Source organism: Aaosphaeria arxii (assembly GCF_010015735.1).
Source record: "Aaosphaeria arxii CBS 175.79 unplaced genomic scaffold BU24scaffold_5, whole genome shotgun sequence".
NCBI lineage: Eukaryota > Fungi > Ascomycota > Dothideomycetes > Pleosporales > Aaosphaeria > Aaosphaeria arxii.
Window position 1 is genome coordinate 1,340,387 of NW_022983478.1, and position 27,522 is coordinate 1,367,908.

General features: G+C 50.9%; 11 protein-coding genes across 11 annotated transcripts; 4 read left to right on the plus strand and 7 right to left on the minus strand.

The window, feature by feature from the left end:
• Nucleotides 1-453: 453 nt before the first annotated feature.
• BU24DRAFT_217679 (mitochondrial distribution and morphology protein 34) lies at nucleotides 454-2,844 on the minus strand. The gene has a single exon (XM_033522018.1). The coding sequence runs from the start codon at nucleotides 2,631-2,633 to the stop codon at nucleotides 801-803; it is 1,833 nt and encodes a 610-aa protein (XP_033382955.1). The 5' UTR covers nucleotides 2,634-2,844; the 3' UTR covers nucleotides 454-800.
• A 1,122-nt stretch (nucleotides 2,845-3,966) lies between these two features.
• Nucleotides 3,967-5,522, minus strand: BU24DRAFT_423531 (uncharacterized protein). Its single transcript, XM_033528277.1, has 2 exons — nucleotides 5,030-5,522; nucleotides 3,967-4,611 (listed from the first exon to the last, which is right to left on the minus strand). The coding sequence occupies exons 1-2, from the start codon at nucleotides 5,211-5,213 to the stop codon at nucleotides 4,430-4,432; spliced, it is 366 nt and encodes a 121-aa protein (XP_033382956.1). The 5' UTR covers nucleotides 5,214-5,522; the 3' UTR covers nucleotides 3,967-4,429.
• A 102-nt stretch (nucleotides 5,523-5,624) lies between these two features.
• Nucleotides 5,625-7,180, minus strand: BU24DRAFT_217683 (uncharacterized protein). Its single transcript, XM_033522019.1, has one exon. It carries the CDS (start codon nucleotides 7,079-7,081, stop codon nucleotides 6,014-6,016), a length of 1,068 nt encoding a protein of 355 aa, XP_033382957.1. The 5' UTR covers nucleotides 7,082-7,180; the 3' UTR covers nucleotides 5,625-6,013.
• A 576-nt stretch (nucleotides 7,181-7,756) lies between these two features.
• Nucleotides 7,757-8,963, plus strand: BU24DRAFT_423533 (uncharacterized protein). The gene has a single exon (XM_033528278.1). It carries the CDS (start codon nucleotides 7,939-7,941, stop codon nucleotides 8,761-8,763), a length of 825 nt encoding a protein of 274 aa, XP_033382958.1. The 5' UTR covers nucleotides 7,757-7,938; the 3' UTR covers nucleotides 8,764-8,963.
• A 492-nt stretch (nucleotides 8,964-9,455) lies between these two features.
• Nucleotides 9,456-11,527, plus strand: BU24DRAFT_217745 (uncharacterized protein). The gene has a single exon (XM_033522020.1). It carries the CDS (start codon nucleotides 9,679-9,681, stop codon nucleotides 11,101-11,103), a length of 1,425 nt encoding a protein of 474 aa, XP_033382959.1. The 5' UTR covers nucleotides 9,456-9,678; the 3' UTR covers nucleotides 11,104-11,527.
• Nucleotides 11,528-11,559: 32 nt separating this feature from the next.
• On the minus strand, nucleotides 11,560-14,347 carry BU24DRAFT_423535 (WD40 repeat-like protein). The gene is made up of 4 exons (XM_033528279.1): nucleotides 14,130-14,347; nucleotides 13,483-14,079; nucleotides 12,279-13,434; nucleotides 11,560-12,193 (listed from the first exon to the last, which is right to left on the minus strand). Exons 1-4 carry the CDS (start codon nucleotides 14,161-14,163, stop codon nucleotides 11,974-11,976), a joined length of 2,007 nt encoding a protein of 668 aa, XP_033382960.1. The 5' UTR covers nucleotides 14,164-14,347; the 3' UTR covers nucleotides 11,560-11,973.
• Nucleotides 14,348-15,823: 1,476 nt separating this feature from the next.
• BU24DRAFT_482133 (P-loop containing nucleoside triphosphate hydrolase protein) lies at nucleotides 15,824-19,497 on the plus strand (the record flags this gene model as incomplete). The annotated part of the gene is made up of 4 exons (XM_033533224.1): nucleotides 15,824-18,691; nucleotides 18,739-18,832; nucleotides 18,885-18,917; nucleotides 19,188-19,497. The coding sequence occupies exons 1-4, from the start codon at nucleotides 15,835-15,837 to the stop codon at nucleotides 19,495-19,497; spliced, it is 3,294 nt and encodes a 1,097-aa protein (XP_033382961.1). The 5' UTR covers nucleotides 15,824-15,834.
• Nucleotides 19,498-22,504: 3,007 nt separating this feature from the next.
• BU24DRAFT_217795 (uncharacterized protein) lies at nucleotides 22,505-22,914 on the minus strand. Its single transcript, XM_033522023.1, has one exon. It carries the CDS (start codon nucleotides 22,797-22,799, stop codon nucleotides 22,554-22,556), a length of 246 nt encoding a protein of 81 aa, XP_033382962.1. The 5' UTR covers nucleotides 22,800-22,914; the 3' UTR covers nucleotides 22,505-22,553.
• Nucleotides 22,888-23,364, plus strand: BU24DRAFT_217804 (uncharacterized protein). The gene has a single exon (XM_033522024.1). The coding sequence runs from the start codon at nucleotides 23,031-23,033 to the stop codon at nucleotides 23,292-23,294; it is 264 nt and encodes an 87-aa protein (XP_033382963.1). The 5' UTR covers nucleotides 22,888-23,030; the 3' UTR covers nucleotides 23,295-23,364.
• A 900-nt stretch (nucleotides 23,365-24,264) lies between these two features.
• On the minus strand, nucleotides 24,265-25,521 carry BU24DRAFT_217791 (uncharacterized protein). The gene is made up of 2 exons (XM_033522022.1): nucleotides 25,105-25,521; nucleotides 24,265-24,776 (listed from the first exon to the last, which is right to left on the minus strand). The coding sequence occupies exons 1-2, from the start codon at nucleotides 25,235-25,237 to the stop codon at nucleotides 24,439-24,441; spliced, it is 471 nt and encodes a 156-aa protein (XP_033382964.1). The 5' UTR covers nucleotides 25,238-25,521; the 3' UTR covers nucleotides 24,265-24,438.
• On the minus strand, nucleotides 25,522-26,907 carry BU24DRAFT_217810 (uncharacterized protein). Its single transcript, XM_033522025.1, has one exon. The coding sequence runs from the start codon at nucleotides 26,499-26,501 to the stop codon at nucleotides 25,806-25,808; it is 696 nt and encodes a 231-aa protein (XP_033382965.1). The 5' UTR covers nucleotides 26,502-26,907; the 3' UTR covers nucleotides 25,522-25,805.
• Between the last annotated feature and the right edge of the window lie 615 nt (nucleotides 26,908-27,522).

Below are 27,522 nucleotides of genomic sequence, written 5' to 3' on the forward strand. Positions count from 1 at the left end.
TTTCTCTCGCAGTAGAGGGGGGGTATACGGCTAGTTGTTACGAAGCGCGCACATTTGCTTTGCCCATTGGAAAACCTTCAAGAATGAAGAATAAGAATGACGAATAAGAATAAAAAGGACCGGAACATTTCGTCGTTCGGTCGATTTGAGGGGAGAAGAAGAATGAAGAAGTGACAACTCGAAAGAGTTGGGATAAGACGCAAGCGATGATAACGATGATGATGAACGAGCCCTTCCAGTCCGATGTTGTCCGTCCGTCCGATGCCTGCCTATGTATAGCCAGAAAGCCCCTCCCACCCCGTTCCTTTTGAGTGAAAAAAGATGGTCCGCCTCCTGGCAACCTCCCGGACCCCCTAGCCTAGCCCTATTGACAAAGTGTGAATTATTCCCGTCTGGCGACGGAAGAAAAAAGGAAGAAAGAAAGAAGAAGGGATTGAAGTTGCGAGACTTTTTTATTTCTGGTGCGTGTGTGGTATGCGACGCGAAGATGGAAGCAACAAGGTGAGCGAGAATGGTAGGTGTGTGTGTGCTCGATGGCAACAACAACGGATAAGACAAAACAAAGGAAAAGCGATGACCAGAATGAGGAGAGTGTGAAAGAAGATACGAAGCCGCCCCCAAGACGAAAACAAGGAAACAAGGATTACCATAATGGTCGGTCCCCACGCAGAGGGGAAGCCTAATGAGAGAACAGAGTGGGTGTGGAGATTTGTCCTTTTGGTTTGAAACGCCGTCATATATGCATAAGGTCATGATGAAAAAAGAAGAAAGAAAAAAAGAGTAGTGTTGTCGAGTCCCCTTTAGATGGAGGCTTGGTACGATGGAGGAGCATCGAGCTCTTCATGCGATGAAGCCCACATCCCTTCGGCCGCCTTTGACGTGGTCTGTGGCTGCGTGGCGCGATTGAACTCGCGCTCTCGGTCTGCCTCACGATCCTTCTCTTCTTGCACCTTGCGGGCAATCTCCTGCGCCATCTTGAGCATCCAAGCTTGCTCAAGAATGCCGCCGGAGGAAGAGGAAGCGGAGCTCTCCATCTGAGGAGGTGACATGGGAGGCAGCACGGAGGACAAGGTCGAGACTTTGTCGAACGACAATGATCGGAGGAGGGGTGAGGTTGCTTGCTGTGGAGGGCGGAGATGACTGCTGCGGAGTGGCGTTCTGCTCGAGTAGGAGCGCTTCCTTTCGTGCGCTGCCTCCTCCGCTTTCGACTTCTGCTTGGGTTTGGTAAACTTGGGTGCATCGGCCAGTATGGGTGCCGCGGGCAACAAAGGCTCGACAGGGCTCTTCTCGGAAATTGGAGCTGCCTCGGCGAGTTCGAAGCTTGAACGTCTGTTCAGTGTGCGCCTCTCTGGGGTCTTGGGTGGTGTTGCCAGTTCCTCTTCCAGCTCTCTCTCTTCCGGTACGCTCTCCGGGAAATCGCTCGCAGTCTCCGAAACGTTCGTACTATGCAAGGGCGTGTTTGCTTCCGTAGAAACCTCAGACGACTCGGCGCCATCTTTATCCTTGCGTAGATTGACCACTCGCTTCTTTCGCTTTCGCATGTTCGACGTTCGTGAGCGATTGGCGCCAAGGGAAAGACCCGCTGGTGCGGAAGAGTACGACGTCATCGTGGGCCTGGAGCTAAGCGTCTCGTTTCCTGTGCTATCTGATGCCACGGATGAGCTGTGCGATTTCAAGCTACCAAATGTAGATTGTATTCTTGATAGACTCGATTGGGTGAGTGCAGGTGTCGAGGAACCGGGGCTGTTCTGGTCGGAGTGGCTGGCCCAGGCACGGAAGACTGCTTCGCGAATGCCTGGCGTGAAAAGCGAGAGGGTGCGCTGCGACTCGGATAGTGCAGCGAGGCGCAGGATGTTCTTCTGCGAGAATGACGCGTGAATTTCTGATGGTTCGAGGGAAAGATCGGAAATGTGTGACAGGTCCAGGAGATTGCCAAACGCGTCTACAGCGTCCTGAGGAGGCGTGGCCAGGGGATCAATACGTGCTGATTTATCATTCGCGTCGTCCAACCTCTTCTCTGCATCGTCGACTTGCTGGTATTCGGGATCGAGGAGGCGGTGGGATAATCGATGGATGATGGCCGGGAGGTCGTCCATGAAGAGAACGCGAAGCTGCTTCTCGATTTCCTTCTGCAAGTAATCGCGGACGAAAGGGATCGAGTCGAACGTAGACGAGACCTTTAGGGATTCGAGAGGGTCGTTGCGGAAGACCAGAGTCAAGCCCTTTTGCTTCGAGAAGACCAAAATGACGAAACCTGATAATCGAATGTCGGATAGCGTGATGGCGAGCGGTATTGTCAGACCTTCGGCGGCGGCCAAAGGCTCTGGCGACGCGAAGCTTGGTCTCGTGGACAGCAGTGTGTTGAGCGGATTTGCCTGAACCTTTGTCTTGAGCGTTAAAAAAGCATCGCCAGCATACGACATTTTGAAAATTCCTCTGAACCTGTCCTCGGCCAAATCTCCAATCTCTAGTATTTCCAATTCGGGCGGCGTGGTTCCCAGGTTGAGTTCTGTGACGATGATGTCGTCAACGATGATCGGCGGCTTAGGGGATTTATTTAGCGCAGTGGTCAACATGTCGCGCGCTCGCGAGGTGTCCGCGATGAGCGGCGACCAGTTGAAATTGAAAGCCATGGTGAAGAATCAGGTATGTCGGTGGATGCGACGACGATTTAGAGGCCAGAGTTGGCGGGTGTTGATGGGGAGGGCGTTGGAAGTGTCGCGTGCATGCCTTTGGTCGCCGCGTGAACGCAATCCTGCCAGGAAACTGGGCAGGACGACGAAAAAAGTCCGGGGTACTTTGTGGCAGAAATAAGAGAAGTCGGGTGGACGTATTTTAGGTAGGGACAGGTGACGTCCGATGAACGCGAGGGGATTGCCAACCGGCGTGATGGGTATGGAGGAGTGGTGTGAGGTGGTGAATTGGTGATGATGAAAGGAGAGTGTGTGTGTAGTGTGTAGTGTGTGGTGTGAGCGAGAGTCGAGAAAGTAGAGAAATTACGAGGTAGGTAGGTCTACGGTAGGGAACTGATGAGCGGCCCCTAAGGTACTTTAGGGATGGAGAAGATGATGAAAAGGCGCAGTTGGACAAGGGAGGGTTGCCAGGCTTTGCAGGCTCTGCAGGCTCTTGCAGGCTTTTTGCAGGTGGCAGGGACTACTGGACTACTGAGACTTACTAGGTACTGTACCTTCCGTCGGTGTCGGCATGTCGGTCGTCGGTTAAGCACACTCTTCCACTTCCACTTCATAGTAAAATTCTACATCTACACATAACACTGCTACCATCTACCTACACATATACAGAATTCTATCTAGACAATAATCCACTTCTTACTTCTTGCTACCTATCCATGTATCTGCTTACCATCTAATAAATACCAACAAGATACACACAGATGAACACAGACTCTTCTCACCCTCCGATGGATGCGCCGGCCGGGCGGAGATAATCGGGGCCATGCACACAATGCCATCCCGTATTATCCTCTTCCTGGACTAACCTCGTCTGATCCTCCCATCTAGCCAAGGGCGTTAAACTTGCGGTGTATGGACACACACGTAGTTTCTTGCGCAAGAGAAGGGAAAAAATAACCACACTTCTCCGTTACTCCATGAAAACTATGGAGAAAGCGGTGTCGCCGGATGAGCTGGGCACACGATCCAGAGATGCAACCACGCAACTTTTGTCCTAGCCATTCCTTCAATTCTAGAATGTGCCACTGTTCTGGACCTATGATCCCTCCCTTCGATTTCACGATATCCTTGAAAGGTGCACTCCGTACACGACGCTACGCTTCTTATCGTCTTGTCTCTGGGGAAATTCATCTTTGACGTGGGCGATCAGTACATTTGACTCGGAGTCATGGTCACTGTCAATTGACATGGACATGGACATGGACATGGACATTCGACAGACAAGCATCCCCTTAAACGCGTGCGCGCAATCCCCGTTGGACACTGTGGGATAGCCCTACACGTGCCATTGCACCTTCATCGTACACGTTGGCTAGCCTATCTTCGCTCTCAACTCTGTCCGAACCCCAGTCAATCCCCCAACTCGTCGAGTGGGATAGCGGCCATGGCTCTTGGGGTAGGGAAGGGGGTGGAGCTTTGTTTTTCGAATGTTCTTGTGACCCATTCAGGTTGGCGATTAGCTTCCGTTGTCGCCATGATTAGATTGTTGGAGAGAGGGTTGTTTACGGAGGACAATGCCTTCAAATATTCACAGGGACGTCGTGGTAGACGCGTCTGCCGATGAGGTGAATGCACCCTCACGTGACGACTTTGATAGCCCCCATCCGTGCGACTGTGGGCTTACCCGAGAGCACAAGCCAACATATACACATCTCTAACATACTCTACAATCCCGGAAATACTTCAATTCCGTTCCCGAATTTCAAAATAAGCCCCATCTCTATTTTCAATACAACTCATGCACCACCCTCCTCCTCCTTCAAAAGCTTCTCCACCGCATCCACCTTATCCTGGAACCCCTGCTTCTTATCCGTCCTCGTGCCGATCCTGACCGAGCTCTGTATCCTCACGACACCCTGCGAGTGGATCAGCGCGTGGCATTGGCCTATCACGCGCGTGACGTCGTCCCAGGAGCCTTCTGTGAATACCCCACGCGAGGTGTGTCGTTAGAACCCTCTTTCTTTTAAAACTGTAAAACTGTGGAAATGAAGAGTGAAGAAATAGAAAGGTGGAGGGTATAGGAAACGGGGATGTTGATGTGTGTCGGAAATGGGTACTTGATACAGTGCAGTAGTAGTGCAACAGTGATGCCGTGATACCAAAAGAAACAATAAACCACAGAAAATCAACTCGATTTCCGAGTTTCCGATTTTTCCGATTTTTCTCCAAACTCCCCCCCAACATCACCCCTCCCTCACCCGTACACAAAACACAATATCCCCGCGTACGAGAAGGACTTCAATCCCTCACTTTCTAGACTCTTCCACACATACATGCATGCATGCATCAAGTGGGGGGCAAGGGAAGGAAAAAGAGACGATGAAACGCATACGCACCAACGGTAGTCCCCGCGCTGTGCAGGGAGAACTTCAGACCGCTCTTTGCGAGCAGGCGCTGGACGGCGGCGACCTCGCGGGCGACGGATGGCGTCGGCGTGCCGAGGGGGATGAGGCAGAAGTCTGCGATGCAGGATTCTGGCGTTGCGATTTCTTCCAGATTCGGAGTCGCTGGGGTGGACATTGTGACTTGTGGTACTCCGTAAACTGCTTTTGAGGGATTGGGAATTGATTGTATGGGTGCGTGGGCGGAGATGGGATGGGATGGGTGTGGTGTGTTGTTGAGGGTGGTGGTTCGTTTCGTGGGATGAGGGTTTATGTGTAGGTGGGTGGTTCCGATGGAGGGATAGTGGTGATTGGTCGGGTGGGATGTTGATGTTCGCTTGGTGGGGTTGGTCTACACGGTACATAAACTCATCTTCTTGCGTTTGCGGTTCGTATTTCCGTTACAAGGGAAGGAAATGATAGGTAGGTGAGGTGAGGTAATGCTCGTATGTAGTGTGGGGTCATCAACGATTCCGACTACGCAGTCGTGCCGTTGGTGGGATGCGTTGAACGATGGGGGATGACGACCAACGTACTCCGTACTCTTACTAAAGTGTTAGCAGCACAAGTTAGATGCACGATTGTGGGGATGGTCTTTGCAAGTGTTTCATTTGGCGCTTTTTGGTCTGGCCAAAGTCGATTAAACATCAACTATCTATGTGCTATCGATACGAGTAGCTAGCAAGAGAGTGTTTTCCGTCCATGCGAAATGCAAATCATCTAATCGCTTCCATCGCGATCTGCTACTAGTGAATTAGTAGTCTTGGGATACTGACTACGCCGAGTGCAGTATGTATGATAAAAATATGAAAAGAAGAAGAAAAAAACGCCGTCGCCATGCACATATGTGAGATCGTTCCTTCATGCCCAAATGCCTTTTGACCCGTTCCAAACTAGTAAAAAATAATTAAGGAAGGAAATAATACAAAAATGTTCATTTTACATGCCAAACGAGATGGCAGCGACAACGGCTACCACGACTGCAAACATGCTTCCTTGCTGTCGTGATACACCAGATGTCTCTTGCAATACCTCGGCGGGTGCGCTCCTGCGGCCAGTGGGGTTGGAGACGCTGTTCGCTGTGTCGACGCTCCCAATGGCTGGTCCGACGTTGAAGAAGTCGACGAGCACGAAGGTAGGCGGCTTGCTGTAGACACCAGTGCAGCTCGTGATGGCTTCACCTAGAGATCCAAGTCCGGTCTGGGCATTGGTCGTGCCGATGTAGGTGTCGTTGGGGGATTGAATACCAAAGAGCTGGACAGAGTAGAGGAAGTGGTTCATGAAGAACATGCGGCCGGAAGTGGCGGCCTGCTCTGTGGTGAGTGGACTTGGTCGGTTGGGTGTGCAGGAGTAGGCGGTCGGCGTCTCGTTCTCGAAGTCGTTCTCAAATATAAATGTGAACTCGTCCATGAGGTAAGGGTACTGAGCACTCGGGGTGAGCGAAGCAACGAAAGTCATCAGCCTTGTCCCGTTCGAGATGAGAGACTGAAGAGTGGGCCACGTCTCGGGAGGTTGAGATAGTGACGGAGGTGAGTAGGCCAACTTATCGAGCCCAGTAGACTCGAAAGATGCACCCAGCTCAGCTGGTGAGGCATTGTCAGAGTTCACCAACAGGACCGTGACTACGTCGTTCGGGTTGCTGTCCATCCATGACTTGATCTCGCTGAGCCATTCTTCTAAAGTACCTGCATCCAAGAGATCACAGCTGCTATGGCACATATGCCATGCGCTGTTTCCACTTGTGTTGTTCTTCTTGTGGACCTGCCCAGACAATAGTCGAACACCTGATTCGAGTTGTGTCCTAGTGTTGTAGTATTGGTTGCCCGATGTAGAGAACGACGTGGTCGAGTCTCGAAGGAATGGGGAGTTGTGAGCCCCGAGATGTGTTATGTTGTTGTACGCCTTATCGCAGAGCGAAGGCGAGTTATTACATGCTGTCTGTGCCGAAGCGGTCGTGTATAGCAATGGTAGTGCCAGAGAAGCCTGCAAGAGGGCTTTGAAAAACATATTGATCGACAAATGCTTCAGCTAGATTAATAACGACAGAAGTGACTGGTTTGGTCGTGGAATTGATAGTATAGTCAAGTGATTTGAGGATGAAGCGACTGTATTGATAGTGACTGGGGGAGTGCGGAGTGGATGACCTTGATATGGGCCCTTGAAAGTGGAAGTGAGCAGAAATAGGACGTCAACGCCACGCAGGTCTATGGGTTTGTTATGTAGATTCAGCTTCCAGAGCCTCAGCCTACAAATGATTATACAAAAACGAAAGGCAAGAGGCAAATGGTTGGCGGTGGCAGGATATTGTGGACCCATACGCTCACTTACACAGCCCCGCGAGACGCGGAAGGGTTTCAGGCGTCGTCAGCTACGTCTCGCCGAGAGCTTTGCGGATCCTCGCGACGTTACTGAGACCAATAATGGTCAGTGCTCTATATTTAGCCGGTGTTGAGATCATAATAACGGCCACTGCCACCAAGAAATATTGATGTTTTACGCTGTTTGAAAGTGTTCTTGTCTGTGGGAGGTTGGTCCCTTTGCCGGTGTGATGTCAAAGAGGCAGAGGCGACAAGCGATGCGCGTGGCCTTCCCCTTTGCGGACTGGCTCGGTTGCTCCGGCTGTGTCTTTCCCGGTACATCTGCTGTCGATCTCCCAGCCCTACAAATAACTACACGCCATGACTTGTAACGGTGCAACCCTCGTACAGGCTACGAGTACGGAGGAATACTGTCCTATCACTCATTGCGGTTGACAGCTGCAGCTCGGGTCACCAAGAGCCGCCTGCAAGATGTATCTCTTTTTGTGTTGATGTAAACATCCCCTCCCCATCACCGACACTCTGTTCAAGACCGTGATTGAAGACATGAAGAAGCTTCATACAACCTCCCAATTACCACTCAGTGCAAAACTATTGAACAGCTGTGCTACTATACCCAGACAGTGCGCGCCTCTCTCGCCTCAACGCGCCTCTTCCCTCGCAGCATCCTCCCAGCCAGGATCCAGCCACGCCGCCAATACTTCCGCCTCCAGTGTACTCGTCACCACCCCCAGCCTACCTTCGTATCCACTTTCTCTACTGGTAAACTCTACCACCATGTCATCCGACATCACTCTGCGTTCACCTTCGAGCCTAAAGTCTGAGATCCAGCCATCTGTCTCGCCCCCGACGCTGGCTTGGCTGCAGGGGTCATGGAACGTAACCCATTCCACGCTCCCCATGTGGAAGAAGAGCCGCAACGTCCGAATCACCTATAAACAGATCCCCAATACTTCACCAGCCCACCTCGACGATCTAGTGACCTACCAGTCGCTCGACTCCACGAAACTCAAGACTGTCCGCGGCATCGACAAGCCGTTTGACGTTCCCGGCACGGCACCCGAGCCTGCTGAAGACGCGGCGAGCCCAGCCTACCAGTGGAGAGGCAAAGGTTGGCTGGCGATTGCGAGCTCAAAGTGGGAAATATTGGGATATGGAGACGTTCCAGGCTCGGACAACCAATGGGTGGTCACATACTTTGCGAAGACATTGTTCACGCCCGCTGGCGTAGATTTCTACTCAAGAAAGGGCGGCTTGAATGAGGAGACCATTGAGAAAATCAAGGCTGCCCTTGCTGGTTTAGGCGGAGAAGTTGCGAATTTAGCCAAGGAGATTTTCCCCGTCAAAATGGATGATGCGAGAACAGATTGAGTTACAGCTAGCTTACAGAGGGGATTTGGTTATACCTGAGGCCACTAACACTGATCCTGCAGCGCGCTCGAGATACCCATATACTTGAACATACACGCCATGTACACGTCCATTTATACACATATCTATACTCCGCACACAAACCCGTAATCTTTAATAGAACATATTGCGCAGAACAATGCAGCCAATGTCCTTTTGAGAACCCACTTTTTGCATCGTGCGCCCCACAACTTGTACACTCATCTATCTGATATTGCCTTGAGTGGTGCATCGAGAGCCTCACTAGTGACAACCTCCTATATGGTGTTGTTTTTGAGCGTGCATTGCGAGCCTATCATAGATAAGGCAAGTACAGCGCACACCACGTATCTGACAGAAAGAAGATTACTACTTATCAAAAAGCTGAGGCTCCCTACGATTCCCTATGCTCATTGGAGGCCAGCGAAACACGAGCTGACCGACACGTGATGATCTACGCCACGCGAGCGGTCGAATGTTTGGGACCTAAGAGCTGGAAGACCCACGCGTGCCACACTTCCGCTTTACGGTCGCCTTTGAAAAGTAGATGCGGCCCCCTTCCGACGACCTCAACATGTAAAGAAAGCTTCCACCAACCGTGCAGATTGACTTTGGCGTAAGCGAAACGGTCTCAGGAATTCGAGGAGGCGTCAGGTGTCCCCATTGGTAGATTCCCGGGAAAACAAAACAAAACGTCATAGCACAAGCCAGTCCACTGTGCGCACTCCAACAGCGAACAGAAATTGAATCACCCGCCATCTATGGAGCTGGATTGAACAGGATTGAACTTGGACGCGCCATTGACATTATATACACAGCTGTATAAGGACTACATTCCGCGAGCTTATGGATTTGGCAACCGCCGTTGGCCTCTAATTACTCCCGCATTCACCAACCATGTCGCTCGCTGACTCCCCCAATGGCGATGTCAGCATGGCCTCAGAAACATCAAAGGTCCCAGCGAATTCTCTCACGGACACGATGCCTTGCATACTGCGCAAGGCAAAGGATCATTCTTCATCCACCTACTCGCTACATTTCCTAGCCGAAGGCGCCGCCAATGTTGTCTTCAGCATCCGCCAATCCAGCGGCTCAGATACCCCCTTCGAATTCAAAACCACCAAATCCTCATCGAACAGCGACAAGAAGCTTCCCCTTGGACACGTCCTCCGCGTGAGCAAAGGCCTCGCAAAGACGCCATCATGCCCGGAGATCAAGAAAGACTACGACGAAAAGGTCACCGAACTGCTCCAATACGCGCACCTTGAGGACTGCGGCATGCCACTCCAGCTGACAAAACTCGACTCCGAGGTCGTGGCGCATCTCAACCAGGAGATCAAATCGCACTCGCGACGCAAGGTCCAGATCCTCGATCGCAAAGAGACGAGGTACGGGCTGCTGATGCAGGACATGTCGCCTGTAGCCGGGGAATCCATCACCATCGAAATCAAGCCGAAATGGCTCGCGCAGTCGCCGAATGCGCCCGAGGGACTGGCTTCGTACAGATGTAGGACGTGTGCGCTGCAGGCGCACAAAAGCAAAGAAGCCAGAGCGAAGCGAGGACAGAACGACCCGCACGGAAAGAAAAGGAAGAGGAAGTCGAAAGAATCATCTACGGAGGCTACTCATGACAGAAACCTCGCAGCCATTGACGCAACATACGTGTGCCCTCTACTCTTAGCCCAAGGCGACGCGCATTTCGTGCGACCTTTCGTCCATCGAAAAGTTCGCGAAGCAGCAGACTCGCTATCGAAACCTCTGGACCCGGCTGCGGAGTCCCGTCTTGTCGAAGCATTGACCGAATACCTTTGCACCGGCCGTGGCCACACCGTCCTGCAAGCCCTGCGACAATACCAAGCCGACTACGACGCGACGGGCATCCTCGCGCGACCCGAATGGCTCGACCTCGCCAAAGACGCGAAGAAACGCCTCGAGGAGCTCGAAAAGCAACGCTCCTCCGCCTCAACCTCCTCCCGCGCTAAGAACGAAGCCTCCGAGAAGGAGTACGAGGAAACGAAAAGAGAAGCCGGATGCGTCGAACGCTTCGACAACAACCTCCGGCTCGCCATGACCCTGCGCGACTGCTCCATCTTCATCCGGGCGAACTACGCGGGCGCTGGCGAGGTCAAGTGCGAGGGCAAGATCGGAGACCTGGATTTCAAGTCTGTGCAGAAAATTCCGGATTGGAGTGACAAGGAGGAGGAGTTGAGGAATGGGTTGTACTATAGGGGTGCTCACAGTGCGGGCGGGGGAGATAGGGATTATAAGGAGGACTGTGCCATTGCGATTGAGTGGAGGAAGAATAGGCCGCGTTGGTGGTGAAATCGACCTCATCCCCACGACGGAAGACGCTGGACGTGGAGGGTCCGGTCTTTCGCCTGACCACTTACTGTATTGACTTGGAATTGCTTAGGCAGACTTCGCTGCAAGTCACTGCTCAGACCGAATTCAGATTTCTGGGAGTAGGCGAAAAATGGCGTTCGGGAGCCGTGGATCATTCTGGATGGAGGGAGATACCTGCTCATGGGGTGATGGGACTTCGAGGGGAGCTTATACCCATTTCTTCTTCTTGCTTTCACTGCCCTTATTAATTCGGACCCATTCTTTTGCACACGTTCACGACGCGTGCAAATGTTGAGTGTGGTATAGTTATCGTGTAATAGCTTCTTAGACTTCATAAGGCTTAATTAATGCTCAGCTTGACACATTTTCTGCTCGGTGGAGATTATCATAACCTAAAATTAAAATGTCACACGTATCAAAAGGCCCACAGTGGATATCGTTGCTCATATATATTTTGTATCGCTTTTTGTCATCCCAGACAAGCTAGATCGGAGAAACATCAGGGTAGGACCAGAACAGACCAGCGGTCGTGATGCTAACGAACTATATGTGATGAAGAATTGCTGCTTTCTTCGTTGCGATGATATCATCTTTAGCTAATTATATTTTTTTTTGGATACACCCCAAACAATAAACAAAATCACAGATGATAAACCCGGCGCCGCGGGAGACAATGGGTCCCTGGGTATAAAGTAGTACCAAAACGGGAAAAAACGATGGAGGGAAAAATGAATATCAACACCGCCCACAAATACGACAACGATAGCAGCAGCATGGAACGGAACCAATGCTCCAAAGCACGCCTCCAAATGCCACGCCGTACTAGCCAAGAAAGCTTTTCGTCCGCGTTCATGATCCAATACCGATTTCGTAACCGAGCAACACTTCCGTTGTAGCACCTTCCCAGCCACGATTGCCACCCGTCGAGATCATGAATGAGCACGTAGGGTCGAGGTAGAGCTGGGAGATGACGCCGGTCCTGTGGCCGGGGACGATGAGGTAGGGGACTGCTGCTTTGGTTGTTTCTTGCTCGCGGAGGTCGTAGAGGCGGAGGATGTCGAATGAAGCGCTACATAGGTGGTTAACCAGATATACTGGTAGGATGTGTTTCGCTCTGAAGGACTTGTGATTTACGAAGATGAGATATGACTTACCAAACAAGGTGTTTCGCATTGGGCATCGCCCGCACGGCGCTCACGGCGCCACTGACACTGGGGAACTTAAAGGTCCGACGAGGCTCCCTAAGCCCTTTGTGCAAGCTATACTCTTCCACTGTGCCGTTTCTCCTTCCTGCGTAGATGAAATTACCATCAGGTGACCAGCAGGCATTCATGCACCATGGAGGCGTGTTTCTTGTAGGCGTGATCCGCGCGACCGGGTTTTGTTGCCGTCGGTCCCATATTCTGAGTGTTCCGTCAATTGAGGCATCGACGAATGTTGTCTCGGAGGAATCTGGCTGCTCTGCTTTGGCGCCATTCTGTGTTGTGACTATTTCTTCTGCGTGCGGCAGGCCGTTGACGACCACGGGTGCGTCATCGTCCGTGACACCGTTCACTACAGGTTCAGTCGGCTGTGGGGCTGATTCGCTGGTGGGTTCTGCGGGCTTCTCGGCCTCGGGGGCCTGCACTGGCCCGCCGATGTCCATCATGTCAAGATCCGGCTGGCCATCTTCGTCAGCCTGCTGGATGCCGTTGGCAATGGCTCTCGAGAACTCATCCTCATCGTCATCACCGAATGGCGCAAGTGCTGAGGGGGCACCAGAAGGGTCCTTATCGTCTCCAAATAGCGAATTGTTATCGCCAAACAACGAGTCGTTCTCGGGGGACCCGGGCGCGTCATCGTTGTTGATTTCAGTCGAAGGCTGGTTTGTACGTTGTGCTGAGATACCGTTCGACACTCCGTTTGGCTGCGGTCGCGCTCCATTATTGGATGAGAAAGTCCCGTTTGATTGCGGCATAGTGTCTGTGTCTTGGGGAATGGGCAATGTCGAGAGTGGACGTTGCTCGATGGCAGAAATCTGACTACCGCTGGTCTCGAATTTCCGCTTTACTTGTCCGGTATGCAGATCCCAATCGATAATGGTCTTGTCCCAGCTACCGGAGAGAACAGATTGTTCATCTTGCGATAGTGTCAACACAGAAACAGCAGATGTATGTTGTCGGAGTGTTGTTATCCGTTTGCCTTCTTCGTGCCTGACTGATTGGAGATTTATTCCTCCTGACTCCAGCCCCGAGAGCAGCCACAGTGACTGGTGATGAACGGCCAGAGAGTATACGGGAGACAGAGATGAGGAATAATCGGTCGCTCGGTCTAGATCATGTTAGATCTCCAATTTCCTCAAGCATTTGGTGTGCTTACCATCCTCGTTCTCCCAATAGCTCAATAGCACACCTGCTTTCGTGACACTGTCGACGAATGGGTGTCTTTGAGCCACAGTGAGGGCGAGCTTTCCATTGGCAGTATCTACCCAATTGAACTTCCTTATGTATCCATCTGCGCCGCCGCTAAAGACCCAGCGCATGTCGGGCGTCGACGTAATCGCATTAATTGAGGTACTATGTGGAGCAGCAATCGTGGGAACAATATCGTAAACGGGCGCGGTGAAAGCTTCAGGGCGGATTGAGGGTCGAAAAGGAAGTCCGCCTACATGGGACACCGAAGCAGTCCGAGGAGAGGGCGAAGTGAGCGTGACTGTGGGGTTCGTGTTAGACCGCGACGGTCCTGGAGTACCGCCATTTGGTAGGCTCCCTCGTGGTCGCTGTGATGGGCTTTCGGGCTCGTCTTGGTCGTCATCATCATTGTCACCGTCGCCATCATCATCGTCATTGTCGCCATCGTCGCCATCACCATCGCCGTCGTCTACGTCTTGGTCGCCATCAGGATCGTTGTCGGCATCATCCGCATCTTCCATCACCTCGTCTTCGTGCTCATTCTCTGAGCTAGTATCTGGGGAGCCTACAGTATACATGAGATTGGTATGTAGTATTAGATTTCAAAACAATTACCAGCTCCGTTATCGTCATCATCTTCGAAATTCATACTGTGCCATTCAACAATTGGGGAACAAGGAGGACCCGGGGGAGAAGAAGATCCGTATGGTATCAAAGCTCAGTTAGCTAAGGAGTTTGATATACTTGGTCTATCGAGAGAATCGCATCCAGTCGTACGATCGGAAGCTCAGCGCAGCGGGCTGTCGCAAGTCTAAGGTCCAGGGATGCCGATCTATAGATGAGGCTCGAGCGGGACATAGGCCAAGACACTGGGGGAAGTTGAGAGCCAATGCTGACTAACCCCCCGGCCAATCATGCATCAGGCCTTGCTCCATCCCATTCCCAAACGTGCAGAAAGCAACCATCTGATTTCTAGTCCGCCAGACAATTCGGTTCGATGGCGGAATAATTGAGCCTCAATCCCCCCGCCGCTCTTGGGTGCGAAAGCCGAATTTGGGGAGGGATAGAATGATCGAAGTTCAGATTACTCAGGCATGGATCCAGTTGATATGTAATGAAGGTCTCTCTGTGTATTTGCGTTGCGATGGACTATACTTACCAACTCACCAGCTCGCGACCCTTTAGACCTTTAAATGAATCATATCTCTAGATGGTTCCAATATCGACAATCTAATTCAAGCTCCCAGCTCCCATGCATGGACGAAGAGGGGCCTTGGGACCCGTTGTCTGGCTAGCCAGATGAAGCCAAAACGATTTCAAATGATTCTAGACGTGGCCTACATTTGCTGTATCATTCCGCCATATGAACAGCACTGTCGTTTTCTAATGCCCCTTGTCCATGGAATATTAAAACAAGCATACATCTTGTGAGGCTCGAGTACGACAGACAGCTTTCTATAGGCACGGTGTTTGCAAAAGGTCTGGGTTGTAGAGGATTGAAAGTGCTGGAACGTCAGGTTTCTCCCACCATCACTACTCTGTCTTTAGCAGTGGTGACGACTAAAAGTGGCTGACTTCATTTTGAAGCTCTATTTTAGGATGGCATCATGTATGGGGTGCCCCTGGTCAACCATTTGGTCGGTCAATCAGTCAGTTAGTCAATCACAGGTCTTACTGATGCCAGATCTGGTCCTCCTTTATGCACTGCGTTTGTCACATTTCACGGCTGGTTCAGAAAACGTACTAATATTGGAATCAGCTGCAAGTTTTGCTCAAGTGATGCACCTACCCGTAATTCTTAGTGTGGCTGTTCTGCGTTTGTTTTCCGTCACTGTTCAAGCACTGACTCCCTACCTTCACCCCTCCGCGCGCCTTCCTCCATCCTACCCCAGCGACAACCACATCCGCGCCGCGCTCATCCCCAACTTCTGGAAATACATTCCATTTCTACTTTCACTGCTCTGCCTTCCCTTGACTGACTTTGTCTTGCCTTGTCTTGACTAGGCCATACTTCTCCACTGCGCCGCTGCCGCTGAAATGGCAAAAAAAGGGCGCAAGCAGAGGGGGCGCCCAGCCCGTCCAAATCCACCTGGGCGTCATTTGAACGGAGCAGCCAATATATACAATCCCCTGAGTATCGACCAGCCTGGTAAGTGCAATATTTGTCCTTCTTTGGCCTGGGCTCCCATGATAAGTTTGGGGCAGCAGTCGGTGTGGCATCATACCCCTCTCGTGGCCAAGGCACTCCCTTTCATTTCTCTCACCCGTCCTTCATTAACGTACCTGCTAACTGAACTGTTCCGATTCTGCAGGTGGAGAGATGAACGCTCACCTTGCTGAGCGGCTCGGCACTGCGGCTCATCATCACGAAGGCATGGCCAACCAAGCAACCATCGGTTCAAGACCAAACAATGACATTCGTGATTACTTCCGAGGGCCTCGAGAGCCCCGAGCACCACCTACTAGCTCATGGCTTGAGAAACCCGAGATCCCCACTCATTCGGAGTTTCTGCCGCAGAGCCATCCTGCCTCGGACGCACAGCGAATCATCGATGTGAACGATGGTCCCGAGCCGAATAAAGTGAAGGGGCCACATCAAGGCAAAGAAGATTACCTTCGCTCTTTGTATAATCTTGCAAGGGAGGATGCAATAAGGCCACTTCGAGACGCTATCGAGCAAGTTCGTAGATCTCCATGGCAAGACGAAAGTGACTTCGACGGTGCCAGTGGCAGTCTTGGTCTGTACGAACCGGTCTACCTGACGTCCATTATTGCTGCTGGGCGCGGACTTGGTATACGCATGGCCTTCTCACTCGGACGTGCCAAAAAACACATCCGGTGGGAACAGTCGAAAAGGCTTATCACTGGGTCTTTGGTGGCCTTGTCGCCTGTGGATGACTGTTTTCAGTCCAAGTGCGTTCTGGCTGTCGTAGCAGCCCGGCCTATGGATTTATTACACCAAAACCCCCCCGAAATCGACTTGTTTTTTGCTCGTGCAGAAGAGATTGAAGTAGACCCGATGAAGCGGTGGATAATGGTGGAAAGCCGATCAAGCTTTTTCGAGGCCAGTCGCCATACTTTGCTGGCACTACAACATATGATGCAAGAGCCATTTCCCCTTTCTGAGCATCTAGTGAAGGTCCAGGCAGACGTTGAGCCTCCTAAATACGTCCAAACTAATCCTTACACGGACATGAGCAGCCTAGTGTCAATGGAGGATATCCAAGATTTCCGCAATGTCAACATTCTTGAGGACTGGCCTTCAAACGAATCACACGGCCTTGATGCATCACAGTCGAACGCATTAAAGCAGATACTGACTAGTCGTCTAGCTATTGTTCAAGGCCCGCCGGGCACTGGCAAAACTTATGTTTCTGTCGTTGCATTGAAGATCCTGCTCTCCAATTTGGCGGGTTTGGGAGAGGCTCCAATCATTGTGACCTGCCAAACGAACCACGCCCTTGACCAGTTGCTCCGGCATGTGTATGAGTTTGAGAAAGACTTCATACGCCTTGGTGGACGATCGAAGGACAACGTCATCATCAAGAAGCGAACGCTCTTTGAGGTGCGCCAAGGTATGTCGGAACCTAGGCACCCTCAAGGAGGCAGATCTGTCTTTGCAAGGTTGAGACAGGTTACATCTGCCATGGAGAAATTGTTGTGGCCTCTAATGCTCGGTAATTCGCCTATTGACCACAAGATACTCGTTAAGTTTGGTATAATCACTGCAGAACAGGGCGAATCAATTGAGGCAATCAACGCCATGGGAATGAGTACCCAGGGACCCGATACATACGGTCTGAAGATGGAGCAGTGGCTTGGTAAATGCGTGACGCCATGTCTGCGCCCCCTCCAACCGGAAGATTTTGCGGATCATGAAGAGGACGCCGAAGACTATGAAATCGAGAAGCTGCAAGAGATAGAAGCGGAGGCACAAGACGACAGTTTGGACACTTTAAAGGGGACCACTTTCCATATCAGCGACAACGTCATGGGCAGAAGCGGGGCTCTATTGAATGACGAACAGATCGAGACGATACTTCGAACCGACGACTTGACTACTGTACCCATATCGCACCGTGGACCCATCTATAACTACTTCCAACGGAAGTTGAAGCAGAAAATAAGTGTAGAATTTCGAAAGCTCGCAGTAGAGTACGAGAAGTTTGTTAAGGAGCGTCGAATTCATCTTTGGGAGCAGGATCTTGAAATTCTGAAAAGCCAGCGTCTTGTTGGCATGACTACGACAGGATTAAGCAAATATCGCGCCCTTATCTCTGCTTTGAAGCCGAAAGTGGTTCTGGTAGAAGAGGCCGCGGAGACCCTGGAGCCTCCTGTTACGGCTGCCTGCCTGCCATCTTTGGAGCACCTCATCCTGGTCGGAGATCATCAGCAGCTGCGGCCTCATTGCGAAACTAAAGAGTTTGAAGGGAAACCATTCAACTTCAATGTGTCATTGTTTGAGCGGATGGTAAAGAACAAAGTGCAGATGAGTTGTCTCACTCGACAGCGGCGTATGTTGCCAGAGATTCGTTCCCTGCTGACGCCGATCTATGGGAACATACTGGAAGACCACCCAAGCGTTAAGGACACCAACAATCGCCCGCCAGTCGAAGGCATGGGCACTGATACGTTCTTCTTTACTCACGAGTGGGAAGAACGACAAGATGCCCTCATGTCGTATGTAAACCCTGATGAAGCTAAGATGATAATTGGTCTAGTGAACTACTTAATGCTCAATGGTGTCGAGGCCAGCAAGATAACCATTCTTACTTTCTACAACGGACAACGCAAGGAGATCTTCAAACAACTTTGCCGGCACGAGAACCTAAGGGGTCACACTTTTACCATCGTTACAGTGGATTCATATCAAGGCGAAGAGAACGACATCGTCTTGCTATCTTTGGTGAGGAGCAATGACCGACGCAAGATTGGGTTTCTGGACGTCATCAATCGCGTCTGTGTAGCCTTATCCCGTGCCAGGCGTGGGTTCTATCTGTTCGGAGACGCAGAGGGAATGGCCGTGGCCAGCGATTTATGGGGAGAAGTCGTGAAGATAATGTGTAACAGGAGCAAGATTGAGCAGGGATGCCGACCACCAAGGGGCCAACCACTACGCGTTGGCTACTTTCTACCTCTTCAATGTGTTACGCACAAGCGAAAATGGTGGATCGGAAGTAAGTGAAGCAATCCCGATTTGATATCGACTGCTAACAACGAACAGCGCCCGAGGATTGGAACTATATCAATGGCGGATGTGACGAGAAATGTTGCAGCGTCCTGCCTTGTGGGCATAATTGTACACTTTTCTGCCATCCGTAAGTTGTCTTCATCCATCGAATCGAATCGAATCGTTTCTCACGCACATAGGTTTTCACATGATCAGATCAACTGTATGCAGAAGTGTCAGAAATATGTAGAGGCATGTGGCCATCCATGCACTACGTTGTGCTGCGACCCTTGCAAGTGCCAGACCTGTGAGCAGCTCGACACCGGATCAAGGTCGCTCCTTAAAAAGGGGCCAAAGGCAGGAGGAATGCAAGCGCAATTCCCAACGAGACAACCCATTACTCGCCAGGCGGCCGCCGCTGGCCCATCAGCCTCCAAGACCAAAGCTGCCAGCAACTCCGGCGCCAACAGCACCCGACGCATTGCCGACCAGGTAATCGAAAGCACCGAATGGGCCGACTACACCATTCGAGGTGCGCAGGAAGACGATCAGCAGTACGCCAGGACCGCCCGCGAAAACGAGCAGAACCGGGCAGACTTCCACATCAACGAGACCCAATCAGTCAGGCGCAACGGGAACGCTTCACCTGAAAAGCTGATCGAGATATCTCCAGATCTGCCCCCGGCTGCAAGCCTGCCTCTGAAGGACACAACGAACATGTTGATTGACCTCGGCGAGGAAGGCCCAGCTGAGGCTACCCCAACCTTGCGTCCACCACCAGGATTCGAGGCTTTCATGAACCTTCTCGATTGAGTTCGCTCAAGATACACGACCCCCTGTGCATACGGGACAAACGGGTGATCAATATGTACGATGGATATGTAAGATGATACACAACACTGCGAGTATAATTAACAACCTGAACGGATGCCCTTTTCAAGGCCATACAGATTCGGGAGACATGCAGATAAACCCATTGGATTGACGTCGAAGAATACACAATGAAGGGATATGTAAGATACATCAGACATGGAGACAGACAGTCAATCAATGAATCAATCACAAGTACTATGAACAACATACCCATTCATAGAGTACCCGTGATACTAATCCCTTGCCCCTCGCAAAACACTAACTCTCATGCTGTTTGCGAAAAGACAAATCCCGCCACCTACATTTTGCTTAACTCATGGGAAAGTTAACTAGCTTTCCCGGGTGTATGATGATGTACCCAACCGCCCCTCCCTCTTCTCACTCTGCCATGCTTTGATACCTTGCACCTGTGTGTTCCTACTGACGAACAACAGTGATGTCAAATATCAACCCTCACATGCCCTGGGGCGGCGTCGCCCTTCCCTACATCTCAGCATGTCTTTACCTACACCCGATACCAGACGTCCCACCCATGCAAAGCAAAAGAGCATAGAGAGACAAGAGAGATGACACGAGAAGGACTACGACCGAGCGGGAGTGCCGATTTGTTTTGATACCAGTCCTGTTCATGTGCGTACATGGCAGGGGGCGTCGATGGATGGAAACAGGATGGAAGAAAGATGAAATCGGACTGTGATGGAAGGAGAAGGTTGGGTTTGTGGTTGTTGACAACAACGTGTCCAGCCGCCACAGATTCACGTGCGAACGCCGAGACGGAAGTTGTAAATGGAGGGAGGTAAAATGCGAAGAAGGACTTGGAGGGGAGGGAGGGTGAAGGTGAAGCATCAGTGCGCTTGCAAAACACTTTGGGTCGTCAGGGCTAATTTAGGATTTAGGAAAGAGTTCGAAGAGTTGGAGAGCTTAGGAGTAGAGAGGAATCTTTTTTAATTATATAAGAAAGGACTTTGTTTTGTCTAGTTATCAGCCACTGAGGGAAAAAGTGGTGGCCACTGATTATTTACTGCAACCGAGCGTGGATCCGCCTTCTTTTGTGTACCTGGGTACTGATTAGAGCTGCCTTGCATCATTTGTAATTTGCAAGTGTTCTGATGTTGGAGAGTTGAGCTGGGGAAATGATTGTGAAGTAGTGCCTTTGAACTTAAGGATGATTGTGGAGCAGTGCCTTGGGGGTTGAGGATGATCGTGAAGGAGCAGCTCTAAGTTAAGGTAACGACTGCAAAGGAAGATGAAGGTGCAAGCCAACATAAAAACAAACAACCCCTTAATAAATACATCCTCATCAGCTAACATCTTCATCGTCCTGTTTCATCTACTTGTTTTATTCCATCCCCACCATACACTTGCTACCAAATCGCCTGACATTTGACCGACCATCATACAAACACCCACCACCCAAGGAACCACTACCTGCAGAGCTACTATTCGCTACACATTTCCTCATCGCAGAGAATCTAGCAAAGAAAGATTCGAAATCAGCGCCTATCATACCAAGTCAGGCATCGCGCTTGCAGGATATCTCTGCGTTCACTGATTCAACCTCGCCCCCTTTCTACACCTCTACCCATCCCAAGGAGGTATAGGTAAAGACGACCACGAAAGACTGTCTACTATTACATTCCCTTACGTTAGCAGATAATAATAATTTCAACCTCCCCGACTTTGATAATTCCAGCGGCATCAGCAGCCCAGCCCAGGTCACGACAATCACAACCCAACGCCACCAAATTTCAAGGAGGCACCAAAGAGGAACTTCTCTAGTCCCCATGATTGTTCCCGTTGCAAAGCGGCATCGCGGAGATGCAGGAGGATCGCCTATCCCAATTAACGACAAGCGCACACCGTTGTTATCAGTCTTTAACCCTCTCATCTGAAAGTTAGACAAGCTGCTTAGGAACCTGTTTGTTTTGTAACTACAGGAAGGATGTGACATCTCAGATCCAATCCTGAGATGGTTATTATGCATGGAGTACTATGCATTCGGCCTTGACGCTGTTCGACTCAACGTAGGAGGAAATGGGCGCGTTGTGTCTAATGTTGTCATTATTATCGCCTCGCAGCACGAGATCTCAGTCCATACGTCTCATCGGCGCAGAGGAGGTGGCTACGGTTTTATCAAAACGTCGAAGCAGATCGAAATCCAAGATTTGATCTCGGTCTGTTGGTAAAAGCGCTGTTTATGGTCCTGAACATACACGGTTGTCATTGGGTGGCCGTGGGAGTAGAGTGTAACTACATACGACAACGACGACAACAATGATCACGAAAAATTCCTAATCCACATCGATAGACAGGCATGTACATGAAGATAGCAGAGAGAGAAAAAGATTCACTCGGGTTATTGGTAGAACATCTAATACGATTAAATTTCGTTCTATTTGCCTTTTTCCGAGACCTTTGTTTTATTTTTGAAAGAGAGGGAGAGAGTGGGTGAGACAGACACATCCATCAAATCAACCATAATCCAAGAAGATGTTCAAATGCCATAATTTCTACTTCTAGTATACGCCGACGGTGCGGTGGGTTGCGTGTCATATCTCGGTCATATCTCAGACAAACAGAGAATCTTATCATCAATGATGTGCAGGTCTATTTACTACAATAGGAGATAAACATGTTTTTTTTTTCTCTCGGCTCCGCACCTCTGCGTGCGGGTGAGATAGGTGCACGTATGTACATCATGATGACTGCTTATCCCGTCAAGCCACCCGCTCACGCTATCGAGATCCGACTATCGGATCTCAGATATGTTGTTGATGGTACATATCATGACTGTGCCTACAGCGCTGGTACGGGGCTTGGTGGGAATCGAGCGGTCAGTATCAATCTAAGAGAGAAGAAAAGGTGTAATGGCAAATGCGATTCCAAGCCCGAGAGATGAAGTGAGGATTAGTAGTAGTAGACGTTTCGTCTTGGACGGTCGATGTATGTACCTGCATCCATCCGTCCGCCCGCCGGTGCAGGACTTCTCAGTTCAATTACTCAGACGGATTGGAATTTTTCTCAGGCTGTCTGACTCTGCCTCTTGGGCCGTGTCTGGTTTGTACTTTGGATGAGGATGCGGAGGTTGTAGTACCGCTGCAATCTTCCCCAAACACGATCGCACAAGCACAAAGCACAAGCATAAGTTGTTTTTGCCGGACATTTTGTAATGATCTGTCAATTGCATGCCCGCCGAGATGGGGAAACGGAAAAGCTTGTTGAAGGAGATGCCGGTGCTTCATTGTCGTTCCAAGACGACAATGCTCTAAAACGCAAGGAACGGTTTCCGATAGGTAGGAGGGACATGGTGTGTCGAAACCGTCCTAACGAACAAAACCGTCACTTGACTCCACGACATCCGTAGTTTGATCTGGGCACTTTGGGGGAGAAACGATTCTACCAGATAATCAGCAAGCGCCCGTCGCACTGAAGGAAGTAGAGTGTGGGCGGGGGGGGGGAAGACATCTCAGGAAATGCCGCAAGTCTTGGGTCGCAGGAGCAGGTCCCTGAAACAAACCTCATGCCCGACGACGACGACCAACGAAGCAGTGTGTGTCCCCAAAAGCAATGCTACGAAAGCATCATCATCATCCATCCATCCCCTTGGACGACGACGGACGCATCGGTCCACACACGCTGACTGCGATCTACGACCTGCAGCCAGGCGCGGCGCTGCCCGTAATCTCCCGGCGCTTCCATGTCCGCCTAGGCACATGTGCATACCGATATTCAGATGACGATCCCGAGCTCTCTTTCTTCGGGAGACCGACACCTGCGGCTCTGTCGTCGCATACGATCTGGGGAGAGACAAAATGACTGAGCCATTTATGAAGGTTACGGACAAGACTCGCCAAGTCCGTCTGTGTGACCGCCGAGAACTATATGGAATTCTTTCTTGTCGCGGGAAACGGCTTGTTTGGTCGAGCCAAGATGCAATTGCTACCTGATATCCAGCCAGAGGGTTCGATCCTCTGCGCACAAAGGGGGAGGCTCTTTACTCGGTGCAAATGTCCATGGGGAATCCTACAAAGTGCCACAGGACGACGCATTGACGTTGGAGTGGCAATCCCGCTCGAGAGATGGAAGAATTTGGGTTTTACCTGTTGTTTTGTTTGGTCGGAGATTATTTTTTGATACACACCGCGGGGCAAAAGAGTTTATTACGCAAGGATGCTTGGTGTTTTGAAGCTTCCTTGCCTTGCGTGAGGGTAGAATTGCTTTTCATGATGTGCATCATTGCTTTCTGCGGTGCACATCATTGCGAATCGACGAAGGCCGTGACGACGCAATGACGCGTCCGACGATGCGCAGTAAGAACGATACGACTGCGATGAATATCTCCAGTCAACACCGCCGTGTTGATGATGAGTACGCTGCTGCTACGACTGCTGCTACAGACCGCTCGGGCAGTGTGCAGTACGCTGTGCTGTGAATCTTTGATGCGCTGTCCTCGCCAAGGGACGAGTTTCGCACAGGGCACTACGCAACCATCGGTGGATCGTGGGGAAATGTTTCGCCATCTGGTCACGAGCATTTAGGGCACACGCAATTTGCTGGAGATTGCGACCGTAATAGACTCGAAAGAAGGGTGATATTGTGCGCTTCTGCCAAGCGCGGAAGCTGACCAGCGACTCGATCCGCCCAGCAATTCCGTGGACAGAGCCAAGCTCGAGGCCTATACAGGAAATTGCCAAGTGGTGGAAACGAGGGGACAATTCCTGTCGTAACAAGGTTGCAGAAATGGAGGAAGCACAGAGCTGTCGGCAGCTAGACAAAGGTTATTCTGGGCGACTCGACTCTACTCTTGAGGTTTGGAACGGTACGATACGATACAGTGCGGTCCATTGCAGTGTATGGTATTCTGCAAGGACTCGTCTGTGTTCAAACATACGTCGTCTTGAAGGCTCTGCGCGCGCTGTCGATCCCTGAAGATCGTAGTGACGACCACAGGCCGAGACGCCAAGTGATAAGTCGCTTTTCTATTGGAACCGTCTTTGATGGATTGTTGCACGTCGTGGACGGAGGGAAAGGGAGGACGAGTCCATTGAGGCATAACGCGCGCCTTGAAAGCGCCGGGCCAAGGCCGAAGCAACACGGCTTTGAATGCTCGTTACAGGAGAAAATGAACAAGTAGAGGAGATGCAACTGCATTACGATCCTTTCGACCCTGCGGGAGGAGAAAGTTGCGAACGGTGAACAGCCATCGATGAGGCTCTTGGCTGTGCTAGTCCATGAGCATCTCGAGCAGTGTAATGAGGCGGACAGCCGATATCGCCGAAAGGTCCAAGCCAGTACACCTGTTGTACAGTGTACGGAGTGGGAGAACTCAGAACGCGAACGGCGAGCCCTCTCCCCCCGGTCCATTCCAGTGCCCCCCACGGACGACAGCCGCGCAGGTGGCCTGGGCGAGCTAAGCATATGCTGCATCTCTATGCTACTGCAGGTGCCGCTGTACGTGACTGTGGGGGAGAGAGCACGGGGAGAATGCGAATGCGCGCCATTGGCCTGGAGGGCGTAATGAAAGAAATACGAAAGCGTCAGACTCACCGCTAGGCACAATAACAAACCAATGCCATATCCCATCCCTACTGTGTACTCTCACACGAGGAGGGGGGCGAAACGGCGGAAATGCAGGAAATTGTGTGAGCTTGCCATGATGGCGTAGTTCTGGAAGGGTCATGGGTGGACCATCTGGGGTAAAGATCCCCGCACCAGGCGTTTCTGGCGGTCTCTGGATTCTGTGCGGGTTATTCACAAGAAGTCATCGCAACACATTAATGAGTCGCTCGCGGTCTGTTATTGCACGCTTGATGATGCGGACGTGTAGATGAAGACGAATGATATAGGGCGGCTGCGGGGATAGTCGGGCGGCCAGGCCAGACAGGGCGGTCGCGAGTAGTTGCTGCACGTCGTCGGGATTTAACTCAACAAAACGGTGAACGTGGATGCTGAAGTTGATGTTGAGGAAGGCCTGGATCTGTAGAGGCGTTGTTTCAACAACGGATTGTATGAGACTGAGAAACTCAAATGGTGAGACGTGGATGGGGGAAGCCAGACGATGACTTCCTATTTGGAGAGTCTGTGTTAGTGCAGAGGGAGTGTATTGTAAGAATTAGAGTCAGTCAGTGCCGAAAATGAGGAAACGAGGTATGTACCCCTAGATGAACCTAGAGATGAAGATGAAAATGGAAATGTATCTGGAGGTGTGGTTGTCGTTGTGGGTGTAGGTTCGCACGATGATGTGCAGTTCAGTTTGAGACCACAGAGCGGTAAAGAGTTTTTGCGGGGTCCAGAGCGTATACAATACGGTGTATGTACTGTGTACGAGTATCACTGGTACAAAATGATACAGCCATGTTACACGATGTTTGGAGAAGGCAAGTCTGAGAGCGACTTGCATCTGCACCTGCAACTGCACCTAACGTGTGGGGGGTGAAGATATTCCATACAACGTAGAGAGAATACATCTTTAGTGGTGTACTTCCGTAGCAATCGACGCCCAGGGCATGCACAGCGATGGAGGTGGCGCATAAACGAAGAATCGATCGATGGATCGAATGGGCGAGGGGGTATGAAATGCGGAGGTGGATGTTGGATGAGGATGAGGGCGCGAAAGCATGTATCGAGGGAACGAAAGTGAGGGTGTGAAGGATGAGTGGAAGGATGAGTTGGATATTGAGGTTGAGGGGGGTGACAGATTGCGGCACAGCGGTTGGATGGATGGAGGAGTAGAAACGAGGCCGAAGCGGGTCAAGAGAGACGGGCTGAAGCTTGGGGGATGGAGATGGAGGAATAATTAGAAGCGATACGGTGGTGAATGGGTGAAGGGTATGTATGCCATATGGGATGAAATAGAATGGAAAGGGTATGGGGTCGTGAGGAGATACGAAGTAAGAGGTAGGGATGGGACGAGGGGGCATCAGTGCATACGCTGTATGTACCATGTAACTAGGTATCTATTGTAGAGAGACTGGTATGGTGTATGTCTCTATTAATCCTTGGAGAGAGAAATCAGGTAACTGTAATAATTCATACGGAGTACGAAGAAGAAAATTAGTTATACGCCGTACATACAGTGTAGCTATTGGGACGATGCAAAGCGGAGTTGGGTAAGGTGAGGTGAGGTGAACGGACGACACGATAGGGAAGGAGGGAAGGAAGGAAGGAAGGAAGGAAGGGTAAGAATAGGGAAGGCGCGTGGGGTTGTTGCATATGCTGGAGGGAAGGAACCTCGACTCGTGCCTTCTCTGGCTGATTTTGGTTTTGTATGCGCGATTTTATTCCATCTTGTCTGGTCTGGTCTTGTCTTGTCTTGTCTTGTCGTCTAATTCACCGTCACCACGAGTTAGGTGGCTGCAAACTACTCACCACGCACTAGGCTAACAAGAGGTTAGGAAGGCGGAAAGGTATTGCACTCCATGCATGCTGTGTATGGAGTATACATATGTAGGTGTAGGTATATGTATAATTATAAAATGTATGGTATGTATCGAATGTTGCAGGTCGAGTCGGTGTGTAGAAAGTGTGTGAGAAGCGTGAGAGACGGCATGTTTGAATGAATTATTTCAAGTGGGAAGGCTGAGGAACGGAGGATGCTGACTGGAGGAGCGGATGCAGCGCTTGCCTCTTGTCTCTCTCTCTGTTCTCTTACCAATTGCTTCCCTCTCTTTTCTCTAGGTAGTTAGTTACTAGATACTCCGTAGTCCGTACTCCTAGCACTACTACTCGAGGTAGAACGACGAGTAATCATCATTATATGGTCCATACACATGTCGGAATGGCTCCCGTGCTCTCTCTCATCGGCCTCATTACAAGACACCCACTAGTGTTCGTTATAAACACTACGGGAGATACACACGTACTGTGGTACACACCCACACGCACATGCAACACAATCTATCGTGTATGCCCTGCCCTGCCGTGTATATGTTATGCATTGTGAATCTCTCCGTCCTATCGCTGGGC